Source organism: Oncorhynchus nerka, linkage group LG27, assembly GCF_034236695.1.
Source record: "Oncorhynchus nerka isolate Pitt River linkage group LG27, Oner_Uvic_2.0, whole genome shotgun sequence".
In the NCBI taxonomy this organism is placed as follows: domain Eukaryota; kingdom Metazoa; phylum Chordata; class Actinopteri; order Salmoniformes; family Salmonidae; genus Oncorhynchus; species Oncorhynchus nerka.
The window spans coordinates 77,271,874-77,292,052 of record NC_088422.1 but is presented as its reverse complement, the minus strand read 5'-3'; the positions used below and the strand labels follow the sequence as shown (position 1 = coordinate 77,292,052).

Sequence of the window (20,179 nt, the reverse complement as noted above, 5' to 3'; positions counted from 1 at the left end):
GGTAGGGGACCAACAGCTCCCTAAATTCTTTATAGAACTCTGGAGGGAAGCCATCCTCCCCAGGAGATTTATTAGAAGGTAAGGATTTAATGGCCTCCAATAATTCAGGAACTGAGAAGTGTTCACTCAGGCACTCGCTGTCTTCCCCTGACAGGCATGGGAGGTTGAGAGAGGAGAGAAAGGAGTTGATCTCTGATAGATCATCGCTTGATTGGGAAGTGTAGAGGTCTTCATAGTATTTCTTAAAAGTATTATTCATTTCAGTAGGGTCGAAAGATATCTCATTAGTTAGAGTTTCTATGGCATTAATTGTCCTCTTACTTTCCTTTGCTTTCAGTTGCCATGCCAATACTTTGTGAGCTTTCTCTCCAAGCTCGTAATAACGCTGTTTTGATTTAGTGATGGCCCTCTCAGCTTGATATGTGTTCAGAATATTATATTTAAGTTTTTTATTTAGCAAAAGCCTGTATAGATCTTTAGTCAGGCCTCTTTGGTAGGTTTTCTCTAGCTCAGAGATTTCAGATTCAAGGGCACTCAGTTCCACACCGTGTTTTCTCTTCAGCCCTTTAGTATAGGAAATAATCTGTCCCCTCAGATAGGCCTTCAATGTGTCCCAAAGAATGAAGCTGTCAGGAGCAGAGGGTTTGTTTGTCAAAGTAAAAATATTGATCTGCTCTTTGATGAATGCACAAAATTCAGGTTGCTTTAGGAGTGTAGAATTTAGTCTCCATCTATATGCTCCATTTACCTTGGTAGGAATGGAGATTGATAATACCAGAGGAGAATGGTCACTAAGCAATCTGGGGAGATACTCGACATCTAACACTCTATGAAACAGTTGTGTGGAAAGTAAAAAGTTATCTATGCGTGTGTGTGTCTTGTGTGGGTGTGAATAAAAAGAGTAGTCCCTATCATGTGGGTGCAACTGTCTCCAGATGTCTAGTAAATTGAGATGTTTCATGAATGACATGGTGAGCTTGCCGGCTTTGGTAAGAAGTGAGGGTTTATCAGAAGACCTATCAAGAACTGTATCTAAGCAAAAATTAAAATCTCCTCCAACCAGTAGCCATCCTGGTGGTGCTTGAGCGACGTGAAGGAAGACATTCTGAATAAACATATGGTCATCAAAGTTAGGAGCATAAATATTCAATAGGGTCCAAGGCTCTGAAAACATATGCCCCTGCACCAAAACAAATGTGCCAGAGGGATCAGAGATGGTGTTGTTGACGCAGAAGGGGATGTGTCTACTAATTGCAGTTCCTCTTGCTTTAGGAGTTAAAAGAGGATGCAAATACTTGTCCTACCCTTTCCCTCTTCAATTTCATGTGTTCACTGGCTGTACGATGTGTTTCTTGTAAAAACACAATGTCAGCCTTTAATTTCTTAAGGTATGTATAGACTCTTTTCCTTTTAATCGGGCTGTTAAGACCTTTTACGTTGAATGTGACATATTTTAGTGGAATAAGCATAGGTTGGGTTTCAAATATGTAACTGGATAGAATCTGGATCTATCATATCATATGCAGATAATTAGGAAATGTTTCAACTTTGGTTTGAACACAAAAGTGACCTATGTGTCTCTTTAGGAAGGAAACAATAAACATAGAAAAAATATTTTTTTTTAAATAATAAAAATCCCACCCACCCCGATTGTCAGACTAAAACAATAATCCTAACAATCAAACATGAATACACTTGTAGAGATACGTTGCTGCTCGCTTTCCATCTTGCTCTTACTAGCTAAACCTTGGCGTAAACTAAAACCTGTGAGCTCTCTAAGTTGAAAACAAACATTGTGAATAGATATTTATGGCTGAATATTTACTGCCCACAGCAAGGGCCGCTTGAGTCTCTTTTCGAAAGATTAACATAAATGAGGGGGAAAGCAGTGGGCCTAAGCCCACTTATTGCTTTGTCCAGTGGATATGGACTAAACCAAAATATACTCTCCTGTAAATGTAATAGAACTCACCCCAGAAAGATACGGTTAGTTGAAAATGTACAAATCAATTATAGTGACCGGAAGATACCAGCAGTTCAGTCCGGATAAGAGAAAACAAACAAACTGCATCTTATCCCCCAGAGAGACCGTCCTGGCTCAGACGTTGCATCTTATCCCCCAGAGAGACCGTCCTGGCTCAGACGTTGCATCTTATCCCCCAGAGAGACCGTCCTGGCTCCGACGTTGCATCTTATCCCCCAGAGAGACCGTCCTGGCTCAGACGTTGCATCTTATCCCCCAGAGAGACCGTCCTGGCTCAGACGTTGCTCAGTTCTTTGAGAAAAGTGTGCACTTCTCCCGGTGTGTTGAAGAGATGGGCTTCGGCCTTTGTACTGAAATTTCTTCCGCGCAGGGTGGATGAGGTAGCCGGTGATGTTCTTCTCCTTCAGTGCTTTGGCGGCAGGTCTGAACTGCTTGCGACGTCTGACGAGATCCGCGCTCATATCTGGGAAAGGCTGACCCACTTTCCATCGATGGTGATGTCCCCTTTGGCTCTTGCGAGTTGCAGTATCTTCTCTCTGTCTTGGAAACGGAGGAACCTGTTCAGGACGGCTCGTGGGGGCTCATCTGGCCGGGGTTTCGGCGCTGATGTTCTGTGGGCGCGTTCGATTTCCAGCGGCTTGGTGAGGTTGATTATGCCTAGGACCTCCGGGATCCATTGAGTGAAGAAACAGACCGGGTCACGGCCCTCGCTGTCCTCTTTCAATCCCACCACACAGATATTACTACGTCTACTCTGGTTCTCCATCTGATCTACCTTGTTTTTGAGGTAAGCATTGTCCTTTTGCAGTTGTATCAACACCTGGTCATGTCGAGCGATGGTATATTCAACTGTGCTAATGCACAACTCTGCCTCAGTCGTTCTCAAAAGGAGATCATTCATGGAGGATTTCATGTCGTCAATGGAAGAATGGAGTTCAGCCGATTTCTTATCAATTTTCATAGAAAGACCTCTGTTACTATCCTGAATTTCCCGGAGGAGAGTAGCCAGCATGTCGGCAGGCTCGCAAGAGGCTGCTGAGAGCAACAGTCTGGAACTGTCGTCTGAGTTATGAGGGCTAATGCTAATCTTGCTAGCTGTAGCGTTATCGCTATATTGGGAATCAACTACGTTTTGGTCGTCCTTCTTGCCTCTCGGTCGGAGGTCCATGGCTCTTTGGGAAGGTAAGTACTTGACAATTTATCAGCCGATGTTAGAATATTGTTTCAACGTTGTTATTTAGGTAAAAATAGAATAACTTTGAAGAGCTCGGTTTGTCAACGTCTGCTCAGCTCCGCGGCATCACGTGTTCCCAAGTTCTCCTTTTTTCTAAGCATACCTTATTTGCTTTCCAGATGTTACAATTAAAAGTGTTTTTACGTGCAGCCAACAGTATTTTTATAGCTGTGCATCTTTCAATAAGTCAATGAAAAAATGTATTTCATCAAGCTGTAGCAGGTATTTAAAAGAAATGGCATAATTTTCAGACAACTGATATTCTGTCCAAATTTCATCTAAAATTTAATGTGCTTCAGTGGTGGTTGGTGAAGTTTAAAATGAGTGAGGAGGATTATAATTTTTTATTTCTATTACAGCGTATTGGATAACTGTCATTCATATTCCATTCACCCAGCTCAATGTACCATTGATAGGTTGAGGCTACTACATGATACTCAAATGCTCTCTATTCCCATCATGAGGTTGCTACAACCTAGCCTATGAATTAAAGTTTACAACATAGGTCACAGGTTGAGAGACAAATGTGAGTAATCAAGGTGACAGTGACACATTCAATAACGCCTTGCACACTCTTGCTTGCATCTCACTGATCTAGGGTGTAATCATTAGTCCAACAGTTGCAAACAAGAGTTTCTATTGGACAAATTCATGTACGTTTATCCCCATTTCCCCTTGTTTCTACAGAATCAGCTGTCTGTGACCACGCAAAAAAACTTCATATCATAAGCGCTAACTGCTACACACAGCCTATATCATTGTCACCATATTAGTTAACATCTCATAGTCAACACAGCTACTAAAACTAAGGTGTTTAGTAAACTTGCTACAATCATGCAGTACAGTGTACAGTCAGCAAGCAGTTTAGCAGTTACACCGGTGGGCCCAGGTGGCAATAAGTTAATAAAAACAAAAGCTTATCTTGACTTGGAAGAGTTCCAGTGTTGGATAGCCAGCTAGCTAACATAGCATCCCTGTATGTTTGAGCCAGGTGTTTGAGTAGACTAAACTAGCTAGCTGCATTCACTAGCTAAGTGAAAGTGAAAAAAATACAACTAAATTTCTCTCTTTCTCTTGCTTCTCCTTCATTTTTAAAGAATTGATTTGTTAAAAACTGTTTAACTATTGTTTTACTCTTTGTGTCAACTACCTACCAGATGTTATGCACTGCAGTGCTAGCTAGCTGTAGCTTATGCTTTCAGTACTACATTTATTCTCTGATCCTTTGATTGGGTGAACAACATGTCAGTTCATGCTTCAAGAGTTCTGATAGGTTGGACGACATCCTCCGGAAGTTGTCATAATTACTGTGTAAGTCTATGGAAGGGGGTGAGAACCATGAACCTCCTAGGTTTTGTGTTGAAGTCAATGTACCCAGAGGAGGTCGGAAACTTGTTGTCCTTCGGCTACATAATGGTGCTACTCTACAGAGTGCTGTTGAGGCTACTGTGGAACTTCATTGCAATTCAGTGTGTTTTAATCAATTATTTGGTGATGTGAATATGTTTAGTATAGTTTTATCTAAAAAGGAGAACTTTTTTAAATGTTCCACTATTTTTATTTGTATGAAATTCACTGGAGATGATGGTTCTCCTCTGAGGAGCCTCCACGGATGTGCTTTCATGTTCTGTTTTTCTCACATGCCTTTTAATGTTGGTGACGTTAATGACTGTAGTAAGGGAAAGCATGTACAGGTGAAACCCAAAGTACCTTTGGGTACTTATGGTTGTGTGCACAGAAATAAATACAGACCAGAGCCTATGGCTGTGTTTGAGTGTAGCCTAATCACCATCACTGTACTCCAAGGCTCACATTTAGAATATTTTGGCTTTCCCTGCCTGCAGAAGATCCAAATGAACCAAAACAACTGCAGTTGTTAGGATCTGTCAGGATATTCTGGCAATTCCCTGTGCTGCTGGATCAAAATGAAGATGTATGCTCTGTCCTCTCAGTCCACTAAAACAGGAAATAGATGACAGCAGGAATGCCTTCTCTCTCCTCATCTGTCTCTATAGGGCTCAGTGCTGTCTCTCTCCTCTGTCTCTATAGGGCTCAGTGCCGTCTCTCTCCTCTGTCTCTATAGGGCTCAGTGCCGTCTCTTTCCTCATCTGTCTCTATACGGCTCAGTGCCGTCTCTCTCCTAATCTGTCTCTATAGGGCTCAGTGCCGTCTCTCTCCTCTGTCTCTATAGGGCTCAGTGCCGTCTCTCTCCTCTGTCTCTATAGGGCTCAGTGCCGACTCCTCATCTGTCTCTATAGGGCTCAGTGCCGACTCCTCATCTGTCTCTATAGGGCTCAGTGCCGTCTCTCTCCTCATCTGTCTCTATAGGACTCAGTGCCGACTCCTCATCTGTCTCTATACGGCTCAGTGCCGTCTCTCTCCTCTGTCTCTATAGGGCTCAGTGCCGACTCTCTCCTCTGTCTCTATAGGACTCAGTGCCGTCTCTCTCCTCTGTCTCTATAGGACTCAGTGCCGACTCCTCATCTGTCTCTATAGGGCTCAGTGCCGACTCCTCATCTGTCTCTATAGGGCTCAGTGCCGTCTCTCTCCTCATCTGTCTCTATAGGACTCAGTGCCGACTCCTCATCTGTCTCTATACGGCTCAGTGCCGTCTCTCTGATCATCTGTCTCTATAGGGCTCAGTGCCGTTTCTCTCCTCATCTGTCTCTATAGGACTCAGTGCCGTCTCTCTCCTCATCTGTCTCTAAAGGGCTCAGTGCCGTCTCTCTCCTCATCTGTCTCTATAGGACTCAGTGCCGACTCCTCATCTGTCTCTAGGGCTAGGACTCAGTAGGGCAGTGACTCCTCATCTGTCTCTAGTGCCGTCTCTCTCCTCAGGGCTATACGGCTCAGTGCCGTCTCTCTGATCATCTGTAGGGCTCAGTGCCGTTTCTCTCCTCATCTGTCTCTAGGACTCAGTGGCTCATCTGTAAAGGGCTCAGTGCCGTCTCTCCTCATCTGTCTCTATAGGACTCAGTGCCGACTCCTCATCTGTCTCTAAAGGGCTCATCTGTAGGGCCGTCTCTCTCCTCATCTGTCTCTATAGGACTCAGTGCCGACTCCTCATCTATCTCTAAAGGGCTCAGTGCCGTCTCTCTCCTCATCTGTCTCTATAGGACTCAGTGCCGACTCCTCATCTGTCTCTATAGGGCTCAGTGCCGTCCCTCTCCTCATCTGTCTCTATAGGACTCAGCTCAGCTCCACTAGGGCTACTGCTGCTTCATATAACTACTTCCTTTAAACAAACAGCTTCTGACCAGAATCAAACTCCCAACCCCGGCGTTACAAGTACCATGCTCTACTAACTGAGCCACACGTGATCACGGGTTACTAACACGGGTTCCTCTGGGTGCTGATGTCTGCCATGTCATGGACACCACAGCATGTGTGGCGAAATAGAGAGAAGTGTTGAAGAGACAACACATTTGACCTGAACATCCATTTCAACACAATAATACATGAATATATAATAAAATATGTTTTGGTGAAATGATAATGGCAATGATATGAACTACATTATCAGGCAGAGAAATATGCAAGACTGGAAGTCATTACCCTTTGATTGAATAAAATGTTGATGAGAGTAGTGTAAATGTGATGGCCCGTTTGGCTGACATGCCGACTAGACCAAGCATGCGCGTCTGTCCGTCCGCCATCAGAATATCAGGTTGAAATATCAACATGAACTCTGAACCAGCTATATTAATTTGGGGACAGGTCGAAACACATGAAACATTCATGGACATTTAGCTCGCTAGCTTGATGTTGCTAGCTAATTTGTCCTCGGATACAAACATTGGGTTTTATTTTACCTGAAATGCACACGGTACTTTTTTTCTGGATCTTTGTAGAATTTTGACCCATTTTGAGTCTACTCCAACAGTTAATCCACAGATGAAATGGGAAACATGGTTAGTTTCTAGTAATCTCTCCTCTCTTCTTCTTTTTCTGTGGACTTTATATGGTGGTGGGCAACCACCTTTAAGGTGCATTAACACCACCAACTGGAATGGAGTGTGGACCTCAGTTCATCTTTCAATCACCGACGTGGGTATATGCTCCTAAAAACAACAATGAGGAGATGGGAGTTCTATTTTAGCGACTGGCTACGCAGACGCTCGTTGAAGCACGCGAGCAGTTTGAACGAAATGATCGAATAACATGCATATGTAAATGTATTTTGCAACGCTTGCGCACGTAACGCGGGCGATGTGGTCATCATGTCAGTCAGATCAGAGAAACATGTCTCTCTCCCTGTTTAGCTTGTGCCCTCAGAGCCTTCAGCAGCACACAAACTACAAGCCCCTAAAAGTAAAATCTGCAGTAAAACACAGCCAGGCTTCTTTTTTTTAGCCCTCTTGGTGAACACGTTCATAGGAAGAGAGCAAGTCTGTTAATCTTGGCTGCTCTAGTCAAGCAAAGACTGATACAAGCACACATTCCAATCAGAAGGGGATGGAGTGTCTCCTCTCTTTAGTTGGCTCTGTGCTTTGTTTGCAATTACTGGCTATTCTTGCCCACTTCAATCTCAAACAGCGATTTTAAGGGTGCACCGTAATTACAATCTAAAGACCGTGCTCTGTCATTTCTTTAATTCTACCTTTTAAAGTTTTGTGCTCTCTAAATTGATGGGAAAACAATGGAGTGAGATTGAAGGTTTCTTTTAAACAAGCCAAGATCTTCTGTCCAACTAGCCTGAATGATTCAGAAATATTTCTGCCGTTTCTGTGGCAACCAAAGACATTTGTCTTCTGTTGTGAGACTTCAGGGACCATTCTCGTTTGGAGCTGTGACCTCATGATTACTGTATTTCCATTCATTTGTATGAAAAGAGAGAGAGGTGCTGGATTAACAGAGCAGAGCCTAGAGCACAGATGAGTCCCTCACACAGCACAGCCCTTTCTCTCCTTGGTTGTTGTACTTTATGCTCTGGTGTTTACTCACACGGTTAGGAATCCAGTGAAGTCATCCATCTGATATCTGATATGGCGCTCCCATGGCTGAGATTAAGCTCCATATTTGTCATGGTTTTGTCCAAATATGCACAGAGGACATTGACCCACTTACACTCTCAAGGTCTCAAATTCAAGCGTGAGTGTTTTGGGTAACGCTATATTTCACATAACTAATTTTCTTATTACTGCAATATATTAACAGTAAGTAATGAATTGTTGTGATTTATAAACAACATGTACACGGCTACAAGTATACCCTCGCCCAAACAATCACAAAGACTTCAATCTGTTGGATGCTGATGTATTGTCCATGTTACGGCTGGGGAGTTTCATGTGTTGTATCCTGTCTGTCTATCAGGCGAGTGGGTGGTCCGAGGGTGACGATGACTGCCAACAAAAGTTCCAAGGCTGCACCCCGAGCAAGAGGGGCTAATGTGCCCCGGGACATCCCCGACAGGTCAGTGACATCCCCACCAGCCTCTAGGCCAGGGGGAGGGCGAGGGAGAGGGTGGATGGACCGTGTTGAGGGAGGGGTGGATGGACCATGTTGAGGGAGGGGGTGGATGGACAGTGTTGAGGGAGGGGGTGGATGGACCGTGTTGAGGGAGGGGGTGGATGGACATTGTGGAGGGAGGGGGTGGATGGACAGTGTTGAGGGAGGGGTGGATGGACAGTGTTGAGGGAGGGGTGGATGGACAGTGTTGAGGGAGGGGGTGGATGGACAGTGTTGAGGGAGGTGGTGGATGGACAGTGTTGAGGGAGAGGGTGGATGGACAGTGTTGAGGGAGGGGGTGGATGGACAGTGTTGAGGGAGGGGGTGGATGGACAGTGTTGAAGGAGGGGGTGGATGGACAGTGTTGAGGGAGAGGGTGGATGGACAGTGTTGAGGGAGGGGGTGGATGGACAGTGTTGAGGGAGGGGGTGGATGGACAGTGTTGAGGGAGAGGGTGGATGGATCGTGTTGAGGGAGGGGGTGGATGGAAAGGAGATGGCTCTCAACATGCACTATGATGTCAGTAATAACCAGTGCAGGTGCTCTTATCCTTTATTGCTTCAGAGGACATTTTCCTCAGGTAGTAAATATATTTTTGTAAATCTGTACCGTGGGATCCCACTATGTGTCTGTGTTGAGTGACACACTGCATACAGTAGGTGACAGGGCTCATCATCCCACAGTTGTTAGCGTTATTCAATTATTAATAAGGAAGTACTGATTGTATTCTGCAGTATTCTGTCTGCCTTTTCTCTAGAGCTACAGGGATAGGACTAGTAGTATCTGCTTTTGTAAGCCATCCTCTACATTCTGGAATAGGGCCCCATTCAACAATAAACTCTTTGTGGTCTGAGCAGAGGCTTGTTTGAGTTACCATTTTGAGAGATGACATCTTCCTCCTGGAACAGAGAAACAAACAGGGCTCGTAATGAAAGTGCTGGCGATAGACTGTTCTGTTTTGTGATCAGTCTTTCCCTTCAACACTATATATACACACACTGTGTCCACTGAAACTAGGCTTAGAGTGAAGATTTAAGATCTACAGGAACTGGCATCAACTGGCATGGAGTGCTTACATCGGACTCACAGGGGTGCAACTGCAAGCCTTCACCATCTGCTACTTGGTGTGTAGTCTGTCAGGATGTTAGTTTACCTAGTGCTACATGTCCTTGTATAACACAGCAGTCAGTGGCTATGGCTCTGACATGTTTTAGTTGGATCTCTTATGTGAATAACCTTGAGAAAGGCTGCCAGTTGGAAGCTAGCTACAGCCCTGGCTGGTACATTGACCCAGTGTGAAAACACCATAGCCTGTGAGGAGTTTAAACATGACTACCACTGACAGATATATTTTTTAAGAGAAATATATTTTGTGCCGAGTAGTTGTTTTTCTGTTACCTCACCATTTCTCCTGAGTTAGATACACTCTTGGGAAAAAAAGGTGCTATCTAGAACCTAAAAAGGTTATTCTGCTGTCGCTATAGGATAACCATTTGAAGAACCCTTTTTGGTTCCAGGTAGAACCCTTTTGGTTTCCATGTAGGACCCTTTCCACAGAGTGTTCTACATGAAACCCAAAAGGGTTCTACTTGGAACCAAAAAGTGTTCTCCCTGGAACCAGAAAGGGTTCTCCTATGGGGACACCCGAAGAACTCCTTTGGAACCCTTTATTTTAAGAGTGCAGTTAGCCCTGGTCTCCTTATGATAATCTACTCAGGTTACACCAAGTGTTTGAATCTAATAATTGTACCCCAACGCTCATCTAACGACCCCAGTCGAGATGAAGACAGTTCTCTAGAAACAATAACACTTCCACTATCTCTGTTACCATCAACATTCTACACAGTTCATTATGTTTCGATAATTTTTACTGATTAAAAACTGCATAAAGTTAAGATGATTTAAGAGAAGAAACTGTCATTTATACACAGAGAGAGCACCATTATATACTTGCCCCCAACTTCCCACAAGTTGCCAACCCCCAAAAAGAAAGAATGATTCTGTCGGTAAATCACTTGACATGAAAGAATTCTAAGACAACTTCTCATAAGATCAGGGAGGGGTGCAGCAGGGCTTTGATGGGCACTTCTTTTAATAGAAAAGATTATTGCTGAGAAAATAAATGAAGTCACTGGAAAGCTGGATATAAATCTATAAAAAGGTAAAAGGAAATTAAATAAAACACATTATTGAGAGGAAGAGGGAGTGTGTCTTGAGGGTGAAGCTCAAAGTGAAATGGAGCGGATGTTAATGGCTTCTCTCTCTTTTCTTTTTGAAAATCTATCTATTTATCTGGGTTACTGGAAGCCAACCTGTTGTGGCCCGGTCTATCAACAGAACAGGAAGTGACCTGTGGTTGATATGATGTGCCCTGGCTGGAGGACAGTGGGTCCAGGACCCAGAAGCCAGTCCCTAATTGGCACCCAGCTCAGTACATGTGTGGCCGCCACAGTTGAAGCTGCCCAGCGCCAGAGCCAGGCTTGTTTTAACTGGCCCAGTCCTGACCACCAGAACACCCTCACAGACCCCAACCACAACGCAGCTATCCGTACTGGAGAATTCTGCACTTGATGTTTTCCTTTTGTGTGAAAAGGAACTTACAGGGGCTTAATACTGCAGTCAAACCAGCTTTTTATGACTCTTGGAGTAATCTTGGCCAGGGCGTGCCTAAGGGGGTATTTTTGAATGTGTGCTGTTATTCTACCGGCTGATTGCACTTAAATTTGGGTATAATGGTCTGATGGCTGGATATGGGGTGTTTGAATCGATATATTACACAGGGTCTGTTGCTATTTGAAATACATCTACAGTGATTTTACACTGGGGCATTTTTGACCTTCACAATGTTATGGCTGCTGCTAGGTCAAACAAGAACCAGACTGAATTTAGACTAAACTCAAATATAAATGCAACATTTTCAATGATTTTACTGAGTTACAGTTCATATAAGAAAATCAGTCAATTGAAATTACTATTTTAGGTCCTAATCTATGGATTTCATCTATGGGCAAGAACCAGACTGAATTTAGACTAAACTCAAATATAGGAGGGGCCTGGGAGGGCATAGGCCCGCCCACTTGGGAGCCAGGTGTAACGCAGGTCAACTAATGTTGAAGACTTGTTTTCATGTTTCAGGTAAGACCCAAATGCAGACTGTGTTGAAGTAACAATGTTTATTACAGCAACAGGGGCAGGCAAATGACAGGTCAAGGCAGGCAGGGCTCGATAATCCAGAGTAATGGCAAAGGCACAGGACGGCAGGCAGGCAGGCTCAGGGTCAGGTCAGGCAGGGGTCGATAATCCAGGGTAATGGCAAAGGCACAGGACGGCAGGCAGGCAGGCTCAGGGTCAGGTCAGGCAGGGGTCGATAATCCAGAGTAGTAGCAAAGGCACAGGACGGCAGGCAGGCTCAGGGTCAGGTCAGGCAGGGGTCGATAATCCAGAGTAGTAGCAAAGACAGAGGACGGAAGGCAAGCTTAGGGTCAAGGGCAGGCAGCGTAGTCGGGCAGGCGGGCTCAGAGACAGGACAAGCAAGGGTCAGTCAAAACCAGGGTGAGAGAAAAAGCAAGACTGGGAAAAGCAGGAGCTGAGAAAACCGCTGGTTGACTTGACAAACAAGACGAACTGGCAACGGACAAACAGAGAACACAGGTATATATACACAGGGAATAATGGGGAAGATGGGCGACACCTGGAGGGGGGTGGAGACAATCACAATGACAAGTGAAACAGATCAGGGCGTGACAATTGTTACTAGTGAGATTCCAGCAACCAATCATATTATATTATATTGTGATATGTTTAAAAGCTTACAGCTATTACAAATCATCTGTCAGAAGCTGCATGACGAGCAGTTTATTTTGAGCCAATCAAAACTCAATATTCTCTCTTAGTCCCTCTCCTAACCACACGCTCTACACTAGTTGGCTCCAACATGTTGAAAAGGAGCTAGAATGGAACGTGAAGAGCTACTGCCATTCTATGGAAGAAAAACTATGTTTCAAATCGAAGTGAGAAGTTGTACAAAACTGAACTAAAAAGACAAAACCAGATACTTATCTATCTGAACGTACTGTGAAGGAGTTGGAGGAAAGATTGACCCTGGGATTTGGTTACGTTTAATAAGGAGAACAAGCCGCTAGCGATTAGACTAGCTAAGCTATTGCTAGCGTTGTGTGCGTGTTCATACTGAACCTAGCATACGCACAAGCCGTTAACATTTAGACTAGCTCAGCTATCGATCAATTTAAATAGCAAACATTAGTGATCATGCTAATCCTGCATGGCGAACTATTTTCGTTTTCATACTTTTATAAAATGTGATTAGCTATTATCATAATCCATGTTGGTACACAGTTATGTTTTAGATTACTTTATAAGAAATGGTGTATAGGTGTAAGCACTAGTACTTTCCATTTGCCCAGGCTAGTCTATTGTTCAGTCCACGTGAGCCTGGTGCTGTAGTTGTGTAAAATCCTTTGCATTGCCCAGGCTAGATTATTATTTAGTTCACTTGAGCCTGGTGCTGTAGTTAAAGTGTAAAGCATTTTGACTACGTTTTATTTTATTATTCCTGTAAGAGATTAAAGCTAAGAGCTATATTAATGTTTATATGAAAGGTACTCATGTTATATATATTGTGTGATCATGTTTGTAAAACAGGTCAGATTTTTTGAGTATTGATTCAGTTCCACCAAGGATGGCGAGCCGCCCGAACTCAGGACATCCATGAGAAAATTTGCATGCAAAGAGGTATTTTTCCTTTTCCTTGGAGGACACTGAATTTGCACTGCCATACAACGGTCTGGTAGGACTCTTTGTTGCAAGACATCATTGCACCATACACTGCAGTGGGACTGTCATAAGCATATGCCACACTTAAACACCTTAGTGTTTTTTGATATGCAGTCACTCACATTTGATTCCATCTCATAGTGGTTTATAAATCAGTATTTGTGAATTGGGTTGTGTTTTTCTGTGGATTCGGATGTGGAGGTCCTGGGCTGGCATGGTTGCACGTGGTATGCAGGGTTGAGGTTGGTTGGACTTACTACCAAATTCTTTAAAATGATGTTGGAGGTGGCTTATGGTAGAGAAATTAACATTACATTATCTGTCAACAGCTCTTGTGGACATTCCTACAGTCAGCATGCCAGATGCATACTCCCTCAAAACATCGGTGGCATTGTGTTGTGTGACAAAACTGCACATTTTAGAGTGGCCTTTTATTTCCCCCAGCACAGGGTGCACCTGTGTAATGATGATGCTGTTTAATCAGATTCTTGATATGCTACACCTGTCAGGTGGATGGATTAAATTGGCAAAGTAGAAATGCTCACTGACAGGGATGTAAACACAAATGTACACAACATGTGAGAGAAATAAGCTTTTTGTGCATATGGAACATTTCTGGGATCTTTTATTTCTGATCATGAAACATGGGACCAACACTTTACATTGCGTTTATATGTTTTGTTCAGTATATAATGTGCATTTGGAGCAATACTGTGGATATATACCGTACAGTTTGATTTAAAGGCCATTAGCAATAATGTTTCCCCAGCAGGAGCTTATTGTTGAACATTGATCCATCAAAATGCTTTCTAGACATATTCTTACAAATTAATGTGGCAAATCAAAACTACATGTAAATTAATTACAGAACTGATCAATGGGGTTCAACCTTGAGAATGTTGGTAACTAAAAGTAATCTGTCCTCTTGCTATTTTCACCCTTGTTTGGTCTTTATCCATTTGCTTTCCCTTGAAACCATATCGCATATGTTTCCGTTTTAGACACACTGGATAATTGGACATAACTTTGGACTTTTACCACAGTCAACTGGAACGTGATCTAGCTAGCACTATTCTGTAAAACGATGATGTATGAATAGCTTCATCCAGGACACTGCTCATTATGGTCCTGGACTAGACTTAAACCGTGTCCAGGAAACTGAACCTATGAGTCCAGCCTCTGGACTGGGTTTAATGAGAGTGAACCCTGAGTCCAACCCCCAGGTCCAAACCAGGCATGTGGAGCCAGTTTCACTCCTCTCTACCTCATTATGAGAAACCAAGCAGTTTCAACTGGAGAAGTTAGATACAGTAGACCCTCAGAGCTAATCTGTAGTGATCTGGTTCTCATACATACTGTACTGTCTATGGCATTGTTCCTACATTCTGATTGATGGTATGGGTTAATCTGTCAAGTTCCACTGGTTAACTCACTTACCAGGAGCCATTTTAGTGGAGTATCACACACTGCCTTCAGAAAGTATTCACACCCCTTGACTTTTTCCACATTTTGGTGTGTTACTGCCTGAATTTAAAATGTATTAAATTTAGGTTGTTTTTGTCACTGGCCTACACACAATACCCCATGATGTCAAAGTGGATTGATCTTTTCAGAAATGTTTACAAATTAATTAAAAATGAAAATCTGAAATGTCTTGAGTCAATAAGTATTCGACCCCTTTGTTATGGCAAACTTACGGCAAGTAATACATCCAGGAGTAAAAATGCACTTAATAAGTTGCATGGACTCACTCTGTGTGCGATAATAGTGTTTTACATGATTTTTTAATGACTACCTCACCTCTGTACCCCACACATACAATTATTTGTAAGGTCCCTCAGTCGAGCAGTGAATTTCAAACACATTCAACCACAAAGACCAGGGAGGTTTTCCAATGCCTCGCAAAATAAGGGCACCTATTGGTACCTGGGGACAAATAAAAAAAGCAGACATTGAATATCCTTTTGCGCATGGTAAAGTTATTAATTAGACATTGGATGGTGTATCAATACACCCATTCACTACAAAGATACAGGCGTCCATCCTAAACTCTATTACCGGAGAGGAAGGAAACCGCCCAGGGATTTCACCAACTTTAAAACAGTTACAGATTTCAATGGCTGTGATTGGAGAAAACTGAGGATGGATCAACAACATTGTAGTTACTCCACAAAACAAACCTAATTGACAGAGTGAAAAGAAGGAAGCCTGTACAGAATAAAAAATATTCCAAAACACGCATCCTGTTTGCAACAAGGCACTAAAATAATACTGCAAAAAATGTGGCAAAGCAATTGCCTTTTTTTGCCCTGAATACTTATTATGTTTGGGTCAAATCCAACACAACACATTGCTGAGTACCACTCTCCATATTTTCAAGCATAGTGGTGGCTGCATCATGTTATGGATATGCTTGTAATCGTTCCGGAATGCAACGTTTTTCAGGATAAAAAATGTGGAGCTAAGTGGAGCTTAAGTACAAGCAAAATCCTAGAGGAAAACCTGGTTTAGTCTGCTTTCAGTCAGACACTGGGAGATTAATTCATCTTTCAGCAGGACAACAACCTAAAACACAAGGCCAAATCTACGCTGGAGTTGCTTACCAAGAAAACCATGAATGTTCCTGAGTGGCCAAGTTACAGTTTTGACTTACATTTTCTTGAAAATCTATGGCAACACCTGAAAATGGTTATCTAGCAATGATCAACAACCAGTTTGACAGAGCTTGAAGAATTTTGTAAATAATAATGTGCAAATGTTGCATAATCCAAGTGTGGAAATCTCTTAGAGACTCACCCAGAAAGACTCACAGCTGTAATCGCTGCTAAAGGTGCTTCTACAAAGTATTGACTCAGGGGTGTGAATACTTATGTAAATGAGACATTTCTGCATTTCATTTTCAATACATGCATAAATGTCTAAAAACATGTTTTCACTTTGTCATTATGGGGTATTGTGGATAGGAAAAAACATCTATGTAATCCATTTGGAATTCAGGCTGTAACACAACAAAATGTGGAATAAGTCAAGGGGTATGAATACTTTCTGAAGGCACTGTAATTGAAAGACTTATTGTCCCTCATATTGTTATTTGTTCTATAATAGGCCTACCCTACACTCTTAGAACCCTTTCCACAAAGAGTACTACATGGAACCCAAAAAGGTTTTACCTAGAACCAAAAAGGTTCTACCTGGCACCGAAAAGGGTTCTCCTATGGGACAGCTGAAGAACCCTGTTTTCTAAGAGTGTATGTTGAGTATGGGAAATTGAAATCTTTTGACCTTCATAGGTGTACAGTTCAGTAATGCTATTGAACTGGCTCCATTTCATTTATTATATTTACGTTATGGCTTAATCAAGCTTTAAAGGGCGTTCTTTAGTTAATACCTAACTTTTCCTATCTTGCTGCTTTCTTCACTTCGTTGGGCTGTTACTATAATGACAAAACCTTTCCTGCTATATAGGTGTCTTCTACTGGATTTGAACCTGTAATGCTTGTTTAGAATTTAGAATGAACAATTTGAATTGTTTGAGAAGGAGGCAGGCCATTTGAACATAGCAGTTTGTCAGGAGGAGTTAGGTCACTGACACAGTGAGTCAGAGTCAGACAGTCGGTGATCAGGTGATCAGGTGCTGTACAGCTCTCTCCCCAGTAGTCCCCACCCTCGTGTGGAAGACCAAGCCCAGAGGTGTGAAGAGATCTGTCCCAACCTGCACCTCGGATCACAGTCCTCACTTCCTCCTCCCAGCCCAGCCCAGCTCAGCTCACACTTGTTATTCTAACCGTTGCTAGCTGTGACATCAGATTCCCACCACCGCCTTGGGTTTCGCAAGCCTCAGTCAGGAGCCAAGTCCAGAAAGTTCCCAAAGTCTTCTGAGTGGGGTAGAAACGGAAGAGTCAGAGATGGGTGAGAAAGAGTGTGTTTCTCTCTGTGAAAAGCCCAAATGAGGTCAGCAGCAGGGTGTTTGATCCACATTGCTCAGCATTGAGCAGCAGTAGCATTGCGTGAGCGGCGGTGTGAGGTGAACAATGGACCAGTCTGTAATGAGCCAGGGGCCGGGCCGGTGTCCACTCTGTGAGGCTGTTAGCTGTTAGCATCAGGAAACACAGACAACTCTCCCAGGACTAGTGTGGTAAGCTGCTGATGAAGGTAAGACCTAAGAGCAACTCATCTGTCTCTCAGCGTGCTGTATTCCCATGGCTTTGTGTGTGGCGTCTATATACATTCTACTCAAATCATTTTAATTATGTGGAAAAATCCACCCATGCATTTTTACTTTTGTATTTGCTCTGGCATCGAACAGGGATCCTGTACTGCCAAAGTTATATCACATTACTGGGTATTTTCCATTGGTTATTTTACATGAGTGGTCAAAGTTTTCATGTTGCCTATTATCTTAGAAATACATTCTGGCGTTGAAGGGTTTTCCTTTCTTTTCTTTCTTCTCTAAAGAGAGAGTTTTCCCCCCCTCTGTTGCCCTGTAAACTTTAGCTGCTATGATTAATCTTCCACTGGTAAGCTGAACACACCTGAGGTAACCACTGGTATTCCATGCCTAGTTTCTCTCAATGCAGTCAGCAGTGTTGAGAGAAATTCACAGCAGCTCTCAGCGCCAGACTCTTCCGAGCTGTTTAGTGAGCTAAATTATTTTGGTATTTGGGAGCAAATAAAGTAACGTTGTAAGGAATGGTATCATGATGTTTCTGATCCCCCCTCCCCCTTACTCTCATTCCAGGTGCCAGTCTGCATCCCCACCCCCCATTCTCTCTGCCACACAGGGGCGGTGCCACGCCCCGCTCAGCGACAGCGAGGACAACAGGCAGCACGTCAGATACGTCAAAACAGACGGCAGACTCTTGGGCCGGGCCGGCTGGAGCAGCAAGACCGCTAGCCTCTGCAGTGGAGCCTCCCTCTCCTGTGACTTACCGTCCCAGAGCCGACTTACCAAGTCCAAGAGCATTAGCTGCCTGGACAACAAGCTCTCCATCTACAAGCCCTCTGGTGGGGCACAGGTGCGTCAGGAGGCCCAGGAGGAGCAGAAAGAGAACCAGAAACAGGAGGACATTCCAGGGGGAGGTGGACTGAGTGGTGGTCCCCTGAGCTGGAGCACCCTCTCCCTGGGACCTTCATCCAACCACGGCCACAAGCGCACCCTCTCTCTCAGCCGCCCCGTGTCAGGAGCATCCTCTGTGGCCATCCGTAAGAAGATCTCAGAATGGGAGTGCAGGAGGGTGGCTCTGCCTAGGATGAGCCTGTGTCTGGAGAAGAGGCCTGTAGGTGAGCGTGTGGGCGGCAGCGAGGGCTGCCCCAGCCTCCTCCCCTCACCTTGCAGTGAGAAGACCTTTGACTTCAAGAGTATCCGGAGGATGAGTACGGCTTTCTCAGAGTGCTCCTACCCAGAGACGGAGGAAGAGGAGGCAGCCTCAGACAGGGAGTGCCTGGGCCGCTTCCAGAAGAGGCCAGGAAAGACAGACTCCTCTTCCTTATTCCTGAGCTCCCTGTCTGCTCGGAAGGAAACGTCTGCTGTACTCAATCGGATACAAAAGATTGAGAAGGTGCTGAAGGAGAGCCCCAGCCAGCCACCGCGGTATCTTAGTAACTGCTATGCACCAGACAAAACGAGACAGAAGTGTTTTATGATAGGTGGGGTCGAGGACTTGGACAGTAGGGGCACCAGTAAACGCAGCAGTATATGTTCTGTGGCCACAGAACCAGACGCCCTGCCGGCCTCTGATAAACTCTCCAGACAGAGGTTCAGTGTGAGCTCAACCCGGTCAGAGACCGAGAGCCCAGAGCCCCCCTGTCAACAGACACCGGAGGGCATGCCAGTCAACCCCCTGCCCAAACCTAAACGCACCTTTGAGTACGACGCCAACCGCAACCACAAGGGAATGTCGCCAATCAACGGACTACCTCCTTGCAGTGCCTCTGAGGAGTCACCACCCCTGCTGCCCATCACCCCCGCACCCAACATGACGCGAAATCTGACAAAGGACGGGAGCTCCCCCAAGAGACTCCAGGACAGGTGAGAATAGTCACATCACCTCTAGACGTGTACGCTCTTAGAAAAAAGGGTTCCTAATAGGTTATTCGGCTGTCCCCATAGGAGAACCCGTTTTGGTTCCAGTTAGAACCCTTTTAGGTTCCGCCTAGAACCCTCCGTAGAAAGGGTTCTTTCTACCTGGATCCAAAAGTGTTCTACCTGCAACCAAAAAGGGTTATTCAAAGTGTTCTCCTATGAACTCTTTAAGGTTCTAAATAGCACATTCTGTTCTAAGTGTAGTCTTTTGTTGTTATGGCATGTGTCAGTAAGTCCACGGTTCAGTGAACTGATGTTTTTGTGTTGTGTTTCGTGCATTCTCAGACAGTAAAACATGTGTATCTCATCCCCCGGGCCCTCCCTCCCCCTCAGAATCAGCCATGCTGATCAAACAACATGGCGAACAGGAGATGCTGATTTATGGAGCTGCAAAACAAAACATAGGTCCTGCAGGCTGCAGTAAAAACAGAGAGGCAGTGAATTTGTTTAGTTCCCTTCTGAGAGTTGCACATGGCTAGAACATTTATTTTGTCTTGGATTTGTAAATGTCTTTAACATGTCCTGAGAATGTTTTTAGGGGGGTAAGGATCATAGACCAAGCGTTTACTTTGTTGGTGTTCAAGTGCATTAAATGATTGGCCTTTTGTCTGGCTCTGGTTGTAGTCAGATAGACAGT

General features: G+C 44.1%; 1 protein-coding gene across 3 annotated transcripts in view; it reads left to right on the top strand.

Moving 5' to 3' along the window:
* Window positions 1-20,179, top strand: part of LOC115112449 (DENN domain-containing protein 2B-like) — an 82,935-nt gene that overhangs the window by 18,602 nt on the left and 44,154 nt on the right. For all 3 annotated transcript variants that reach the window (XM_065012021.1, XM_065012020.1, XM_065012022.1), the window contains exons 2-3: window positions 8,532-8,630; window positions 18,199-19,488. In XM_065012021.1, the coding sequence (XP_064868093.1) occupies window positions 8,557-8,630; window positions 18,199-19,488 (1,364 nt within the window). In that variant the 5' untranslated portion in view covers window positions 8,532-8,556. The remainder of the gene's footprint in view (window positions 1-8,531; window positions 8,631-18,198; window positions 19,489-20,179) is intronic.